The sequence below is a fragment of the Arachis stenosperma genome, chromosome 9 (genome assembly GCF_014773155.1).
Source record: "Arachis stenosperma cultivar V10309 chromosome 9, arast.V10309.gnm1.PFL2, whole genome shotgun sequence".
Classification (NCBI taxonomy): Eukaryota; Viridiplantae; Streptophyta; class Magnoliopsida; order Fabales; family Fabaceae; genus Arachis; species Arachis stenosperma.
The window spans coordinates 44,521,671-44,530,984 of record NC_080385.1 but is presented as its reverse complement, the minus strand read 5'-3'; the positions used below and the strand labels follow the sequence as shown (position 1 = coordinate 44,530,984).

The window sequence follows — 9,314 nt, the reverse complement described above, 5'->3', positions numbered from 1 at the left end:
ATTTTGTGATTAATTATTAACTATTTAATTGTTAAAATTTGTTATATTATTAATATTTAATTTAAAATATAAAAATTAGTAAAATTTAAATATTTAAAATTTATTATAAAAAGTAAATTAATAAAAACTAGACATCAATAAAAGATATAGTAAAATTGACCCTACAAGTAACATGTATATTAAAAGTTTTCACTTTTTATATCCTTTTAAGTTTTAATTATTATTATATCCTAATAAAGTAATGGAGACGGCCTTATAGACCGGGGACCAACTAGCCGTTGCATTCCTCAATCACTAGGAATTAGGGATGAGGCTCACTCGACCGTTGGAAATGCAAACGTTATACTTACTTCGCGTTTTTTTTTTGACTTTCACATCAAAACACTGAAACTAAAAGAGAGAGGTCCAATCGTTAGTTGAGTGGGCACTACTACCACTACTAGTTTAAGATTAAGAGATTGTTTTGTTGAGACCCACAACCGCATTGTGTTTTTGCAGCCATGGTTGCGAGAACCCCACCCATGCAGAAGAAAATGTTAGCTCCACTTAATCCAATTCTCATTAGAGAGACACTCATCAAGGTAATAATACTCGTCCTTTTTAATAAGCAACCCTCATTTGTCCACAAAAATTCTTATTTTTCCTTTTGGATTTCCCAAATCAGAGTTTTTTCTTCATTAATTAATTGACTAATTTTGTGTGGGGTTGCTTTTGAAGGTGGATCGGTGCATGGCACGGCTTCAGGAGCTTCAGTACACTGTGACTGGTGGAAGTAAGGTGGTTTCGGGCGTTAGTCTCAGTCCTCGAAGTACCAGAGGTTATCTCAGAACTAGTCTCAGGTGTAAACAAGAATCACTCAGGTATTCTTCCTTTATTCAAAAAAGAAATCTTTATTTTTTATTTTTTGAATTCTTATATTATTTTCCTTGATTTATTCAAATTATATGAATTTATCCATGAGGTAAAGTACGACGAACGAGTCAGATTTTACTATAATTTGATGATGAATATATTTTACAAGTTCAAAATTTTACTATCTATTGAATTGTTATGATTATTATTAAGGTAGATTATGATTTTGTCAAAGTTGTGAAATTGTTTGTATATGAAACTGTGAAGGCTCAAGAATGGTGGAACTAGGAAATCTCCCGTGGGAAAGTTTCCCTCTCCATCAAAGACAGGTTCTTTCTCTTTCTTTGCATTTCTTTTGCACTTATATATATGTTTGCCTTGAAATGAAACAAACAAACACATATGCAGGTGAATGGAGAAGAATGTCATTGCCTGCAATGCTAGTGGGTGAAACCGTTGGGGAGATTCTACAAGCAACTCAATTTGCTAGAGAAATAGTCTCAGTAGTTAATAACAAACCTTTCGTCACTTCTGACGATCCAAAAACTCCGATGTCTCAAAGGCTAAATAGAAAATTATCGTCATTTCAAGCTGAAAATACTGAATTCAAGGCCAGAAGGAAGAAGGAAAAGCAAACAAAACCACAGCACGAAAATTCACCATCGCTTCAACGTGCTCGTTCTAGAATCAATTTTAAGGTATCACCTCCAAAAGTAAAAGAATTTGACAAAGAAAACAAGAAGTACTTGACTAATAGAGTGTCACCAAGAAACAAACAATGGGCCAAAAAAACAGTGCTATTTCCAAACCCTTTGTACCTTCCAACCCAACCTTCTTCACAGCAGCAACGATTTTCAAAGACCAGGTCTCCCATTGTATTAAGAAACAGAGGAACAGCAACAACCACATCTATAACTACGCCACATAAATTTGTGATCAAGTCACCACAACCTTCATCTTCAAAAGTTCAAGTCAAGAAGAGTCCACAAGTTAAAAGTAATAAGAAGTTGATTTCACCAAGTAGAACAACTACCGGAAGGAGTTCTCCAAAGAGGTTCCATGTGTTTCATCCACCAACCGTGTATCTTTCTTCACCAACAGGAAAAGAAAATTTGAGTAGGAATTCGCCGAAGCGATCTGTCTCAGTCGCTGCAAAGATTCGTAGATCCTTTTCTCCTTTGAGGATGGCCACCAGATTGGTTTCGCCATTGAAAAGCAGGAAAACTGTATTGAAAACTGATGGGTTAGCAGTGAGTGGACTAAAACAACGCCCAACATCAACAATGAAAATCCCTATTCGTGGAATTTAAAAATGCGTTTGTGTATAATCCAGGGTTTGTTTATTTTACTTTTTTTGCACTTTGTACTCCTGCAGGACTAGTGGAGAGTGTGAGGAAATATTTCTCATGTTAATAGCAATTTATTTTTTTCCTATCCATTTAAGAAAAATCACAAACTAAATATTCTTTGATCTGATATGTTTATTTAAAAATAAACAAATAAATGAAGTACTAAACAAATGCAAAACCAGCTCACAAAACATTGCTTTTAATGTTCTTAATTAAGTCTTACTACCATTCTCATGCTTAAGATTTGAAATATTATATTTCTCTAGACAAGATTTCTCTTAAATCGAATTGAAATTAATATTAATATTTGAGAACCAAACTAAAGAAGATAGTTGATTCTCTCATTCTTTATCAGAGGATATTCCAATGAAATTATAAAAAGTAACTTCTACTGAAACTTAGACCACTACATGAATTTTGACATTAAGAATTTTGTGGATATGTATCTTTTTTATAGATTTTAAATGAACTTAGTTGGGCAAATAAATAAATAAATTGGTTTGTAACAAAGAATGAAAACTTCCAATCCCACAAATCGCCAAAGCAATGGAAGTCGTACAGAAAGAGTTAGGTTGTTGTTGTTGCTACTCTGGTAACAGGCATGACGACTTCTAATTGTTGTTGTGTTCTTAGTTTGGTTGGTAATTGGTTATTACTGATAGTTAAATTATTGTTTGTAAGTGATAATAGTAATTTATGTTGTTGAACTTTTATTATTGATGTAAATATTAATTTGTAAAGTATTTAATTGTTTAAGATTTGTGTTGATTAGTTAATTGATACTAAAACTTAATTTTAGTTAAACAGAGAGTACTTTCTCAATTTAAAAAAAATAAAAGTAAAAATTTACAAGATTAAGAATAAAAAATTTTAATTTTTTAAAGATAGAAATAAATTATTTAAAATAAAATAAAATAAAATATATTTTTTTTAATCCGACAAGTATCAATTTGTACTCATGTTAGAGGTGAGCTTTTCTTTAAGAAGAAGGGCAATAAAACACTGACAAATTCCTTGCCACAATATAGTTTTAGGGATATGATTTGTTATTTCTAATATAGTGTTCCATGGCTTCTGAAAATGGTAATAAATGCCCCTCTAAAAATTAATAAAATCTTTACCCACTTAAGTTGTGTATTTTCAACAACAACAACAATAATAATAATAATAATAATAATATTTTTCTATCATATTATTTTATTTTATCTTAATATAATTTATTATGATATAATTAAAATTTATATAATTTTTTATCATTATTCTTAGAAGGAGTAACAGTCACTTCTAATTTATTAGGCTATGTCTTCCGTGGATGAATTGAGTAATATTATATTGTGCAAAGTCTTTGATATTAAATTGAATATTAATAAATTTTATTTATGTAATTTTTAGGTGAAGATGGAACTATGGAGGTGGAGATTGAAACCATTTTGACTTGGAGCGTGAACTCCCGAGCTTGGGGCCAAAATATGACAGTTTTAAATTACTAAATTTTTAAAGTGGTATTTAAGGTTGATGTCGTATATTAAAATTGTCCCTAAAATTTTAATTGTATTAATTACGTTTTTGAAATTTAAAAAATTGTACTATATTAGTACTTAACCTTTTTATTTGTTAACGACGGACTGACATAGTTTGATGACGTGGATCTTTAGTGACATATGTCATCTCATGGTTTGCCCACGTGTAACGATATGATGACGTATCGGTTAGCGACACATGGCATGATGACGTGAATTGTTATGGCATGTGTCACAATACTATTTTGTCACGTGTCAGATTATGCCATGTGTCACAATGTTATTTATTCACGTGTCATTTACTATATCAATATATGCACTAAATTGATCTCTTACTTTACATCAAATGACTCATTTTAGTTTGTGAAATTGAATGCCGTACACCAAATTAGTCTCTTCATCACCTTGTTCTTTTTTTTTCTTTTATAAATTCAAAATTTTTAATATTTTTGAATACATTAATTTTAATTTTTTCTTTTCACAAGTTATTTAAATACAAGTACTTTTATAAAATATTTTAAAAATTTTAGTTTTAATTATACAATTTTTTCTATAATATTTTATTAAAAGAATTGTATGAGATATTGATATTGATTTAGTAAAGAGGGTATGTTAAGAGTATAATAATATTTCTTAATACAAACTTTTTAATATTTAACACCTTAATAAATATTTTAAGAATACTTGATAAGGCACTTGTGAACTAATATAAATTCATTATTCTCATCCATTTTAGGAATGTTCGATTCCCCATATAATTGACTTCTACTAAATTAATAAGATAGATTTATACTGTCGATTATAATAATTCATTTTATCTATAACTTAACTAGGTGGTCTTTTCATATATTACACTATTAATTCATATAGTATTTAATGTAATTATGGCTTGAACAGTATTAAAACAAATACAAATAAACACAAAAATAATAATAATAAATTTGGATTTAACTAGCATGTGCTTTAATGATGGTTAAAATTAGGATAAATTACTAGAATAAACTATTTGAAACCCAAAATTACCCAGATTCTCCAAAATGAAAATAGGTACCTGAATGTCCCAAGATCCATTTCTATATAAATGGAATCTATTAAATTCGATTTACAAAACCAGTACTAAATCAAATTTATTAGATTTGAATTGCATGCAAATTAACATATACCTATAAATCAAATTACCCAGATTCGATTTATATTTGCTAATAAATCAAATCCATTCCATTCGATTTATACACGTGAACAGATGCCCATGGTAAATCGAAGCCAATGGTTTCGATTTAATATGGTGATTTAATTCAAAGCCTTTAGTTAAGCTTATTAAATATAATTATTAGTTGTACTTATTGAAAATTATTTTTAGTTCTTATTAAAAATTATTTTTAGTTTAATTTATCAAAAATAAATGCTAAAAGTTTATTTAAAAATTATCTTTTAAAAACTAATTTAATAAATTATTTTCAAAACAGAAAATTTATCAAATTAGTCTATACATTGCTTCGTCGTTTGCATTGCCCCACAAGAATTTGAGTCACAATAATACCATATTTCGTCATTATTGATTATGCAGAGTATTTTATTTAAAATTTTGTCTACATGCATGAATATTTATATTTAAATTTAATCTTTTTTAATTACTTCGCATGAAATAAAATATTTTTTATAACTTTTAAATTAATATTATGTAGAAGAGTATTTGAAATTTGAATAATTATATTTTTAAATAATTTTTTTTAATAAATATATTATTAATTATGTTAGGAGTACTATAAAAGACTTCGGTAAATATACTCTTTGATTTACCATGGGCATCTGTTCATGTGTATAAATCAAATCTCTTTGTTTCGATTTACATGCATATACATATCGAAGCTATTTGTTTCGATTTATAGGTATATGTCAATTTGTATGCAATTCGAATCTAATAAATTGGATTTAATACTGGTTTTCTGTAGATTCGATTTATATAGAAATAGATCTTGGGACATTCAGGTAGTCATTTTCGTTTTGAGGGATCCTGATAGTTTTGGGTTTCAATTGGTTTATTCTAGTAATTTACCCTTAAAATTATTAATTAAAAAATTTATTAAAAAACTGTATAATAAAAAATATAATTAAAATTAGTGTATAAAAAATATTAAAAATTTTAAATTTACAAAAAATGAGAACAAACTAATAAAGAGACTAATTCGGTTCATGACATTTTATTTCAAGGACTTAAATGAGTCATTTAATGCAAAGTAAGAGACCAATTTGGTGCATATATAATGATACATAGTGGATGACACGTAGATAAATAATATTGTGACACGTGGCATAATCTGACATGTGGCAAAATAGCATTGTGACACGTGGCATAACCATCAATGTCAGCATACTATGTGTTGCTGACCGACACGTCATTGTACTATTATATGTAGCTAAACCATGAGGTGACACATGTCACCAAAAGTTAACGTCAGTGCGCCATTAATTGAAAACAGGTCAGGGACTAATTAGTGCAATTAGAATCTCTGAAACGATTTTGATACACGACATCAATCTTAGAGACCACTTTGAGAATTTAGTCAATTTCAAACTCTCTTTACCTGTAACAAATTACTGAATTAGAGGAGCGATGCATCAAGACACATCACTAATGCCTATGAGACCAGAATCTTCTATTAGACAAGTGTTTACTTTTATTGGGTAGGTTAGTTGCTCGACAAGTGTTTATTTTCATTGAGTGACACGTGGCAGGGTAAAACAAAATAAAAAAAAAGAGTGAAAAACTAAAGTTCTATGAGACCGTAAATAAGAAAAGCATTGGACAGGGTTTTTGATAAAATCAAAATTCAAAATCATTTTACTATAGTGGTATATGGTTCACTATGTGAGGGAGAGAGAAAGACAGGACGATAGGGGAAGAGAGAAAGAAAGACAGAATGTTACAAAAAAGAAGAAAATATGAGGGTGAAGAAAGAAAACACGACGGAAGAAGGAGAAGAAGGTGGCGACGAAGGTGGCAGTGACAGATAAGGAAGCTAGATCGAGAGAAAAAGGAAGAGGAGACAGGAATGTATACTACAAGTTTGACAACCCCTATCATATCCCATCTCATAGATCCATTTCAACTCTTCAATGTCAGTATTTGATTTGATCACTTCCTGTTCAATGCGTTGATTTTCTGATTAATCAAATCATATATTAGATTTAGTTATGTAGATTCATCCTCGCTCCATCTTTACTACTCTCTGGCTGAGGGAATAAACTGCAACATCATTTGTGGTTTTTTGTTCTTTTTTTTATTTTGGGAGATTTCTGTGGTTCTTTGTTTCTAACTTTGAGTATTTTGTGCAACTAGAAGCTTTGATCTTCGGGGTATGGAGAGTGTTGGTTCAGAAAAGATAAGAGGAATGAGAAGTCAGTGGAGGGTAAGAACAAGATCAAGTGCAAAATGAAGACTGTGAATTGTAGGTTTTGGAAAAAAATTATGCTGATAAGTGAAAGCTTTTTAGCCATTTTTTAACAATTTTGTACTACCCCTTTTGATTTTTGATTTTTTCCACAGTTTAGGTGGATTGGGAAGGCTCTATTTTGAGCATTCTTTCTTGATTTACTACTATACCTATTATTCATTTGTTCAGTTTCAAGTCTTTCATGTATGATAAATATGTGATGCAATGATTTAGGACTTATTCTTATGGGAAAAAGGAGGAGAAGTGAATGGATCCATTTATTCAGTTTCGAGTCTTTCCTGTTTATTTATTTTTTTTGAGGTTTTTTTTCCATGATTGTTTCTATTAATAGATGGAGTGTCACTTGTGCATATGAGAACTGCAAATACAATGTCGAGTGTGATGCTCTAATTCATTTATATGTTGAAGATTATTTTTTAGTAAAGTACCTTGCTTTAGTTAGGGCTTTTGGTGCCATTGTGGAATCATTTCAAGATTTTGCTCTTTGTCGTTTATTTTTTAAGCTGCAAATACATTTGGTTTAGATAGTTCTCAGGCTATTGTTATGGAACTTCAATGAAACCACTTGGATTTTCATGCTGAAAATAGAGTAAAGAAGAGAAAATGCTTAGTCTATAGGCTGTTTTTTTTTTCTCAAAGATATCAGCAAGTCAGGTTTATCTAATATTAAGAAAATTTCCTCTTCTACTTATGCAAATATTTCATTTTAATCCACTGTGAAATATTCTCACTACATTTTTGCAGATAGTGGTGTCAATTTCTTTGGTGGGTATATTTATAGGATCCGCACAAAGGAGCACAGATCAACTTCGAAGTCGGCATAAACTGTAACACCCTACCATACAGAGCTTTACACCTAGGATGTAAAACAGAGGTGGCGAGGCTCTACGACCTCTAAAAATAAATATATATACATATATAATAATAATATTGAAAATGATACAGTATACGAGGAGCCTTGAAGAATAGGTAAAACAAAATCGCAAAATTAAAAGCGCAACGCTCACGAAACGTGATCACTTGCGTATGAAGAAACTAAGGTTTAAAGACATAAATAAACAGAAAGTAGGAATAGAGGGTCAAGAATACCAAATAACAAGCTCTTAACTCAGCCTGCGAAGCTAAGGCTGGCCAGAGAATATTTACATATATAATATACAGCCCAGAACCCAAAATACATGTTTAAAGCCCTAGTTCTCTATAAACCTCTGGGAGGTACCAAATAAAACAAGTATATATACATATATATATATGAGGAGAGTCTATGTACATATAGCAAAGGACCAAAAGGAAAATCCCAAAATTAATCCACTTCGCTTCCGAAGCTCCAGACGCCTACCGTGTAATACCCTACCACACGGAGTCTTATGCTTAAACCATAAGACAGAGGTGGAGAGGTATTACGACCTCTAAAAAAATATAATATAGTACGTATAATATTACAAAAGTGTTCATAACTAGGAGCCTTTGGAGAAAAGTGAGTAAATCAAAACCGATGAATCAAAAGTGCAACACTTCGATCGATATAGAAAAACGAGCAGTTAAGGATTTAGCTAAGGCTAATAGATATACCAAAGAGGGCCAACATACATATATCAAGACTCAGGACTCGGCTTGCGAAGATAACTGGTCTGAGCATACAGTATATATATATAGTAACGAGAACCCAAAAGACAACATACGATTCCTGTTTCTCCAAAATATCCTCTGAGAGGAGTAAATACAAAATACATATACAGTGGAGAATATAGTATCTAAATAGGTATACAATAAGTCTCCAACATGCCTCAGCAAGGAGCCTTACGTCCTGCATCTGAAAACCACAAAATTTGCATGGGTGAGAACTGGAGGTTCTCAGCATGGTAACAGTGTCCAAATATCTAACATGTAATGTCTTGGGAAAGCCGAAGGCAATGCTAAAACTTCCAAATTATAATCAAAGCGTATAAACATAACTAAACTGTAACAAATGTAAATAGGCGACTAACTTAAGGATCTTCGGTCTAACTATATATCCCCTTTCCAAACCCTGCAAACTTCCCAACCGCCAACAGTAACAGACGCAAGCGCTAGTATATCAAATAAAGAATGCACAAGTAGGAAGCAGATAGAACAATTAAGCAAGTAGCAAGTAATGA

General features: G+C 30.8%; 1 protein-coding gene across 1 annotated transcript; it reads left to right on the top strand.

Annotated features, from left to right (window-relative positions):
• Positions 1–390: 390 nt before the first annotated feature.
• LOC130951326 (microtubule-binding protein TANGLED) lies at positions 391–2,328 on the top strand. Its single transcript, XM_057879980.1, has 4 exons — positions 391–581; positions 718–860; positions 1,120–1,181; positions 1,261–2,328. Exons 1-4 carry the CDS (start codon positions 501–503, stop codon positions 2,160–2,162), a joined length of 1,188 nt encoding a protein of 395 aa, XP_057735963.1. The 5' UTR covers positions 391–500; the 3' UTR covers positions 2,163–2,328.
• Positions 2,329–9,314: the final 6,986 nt, after the last annotated feature.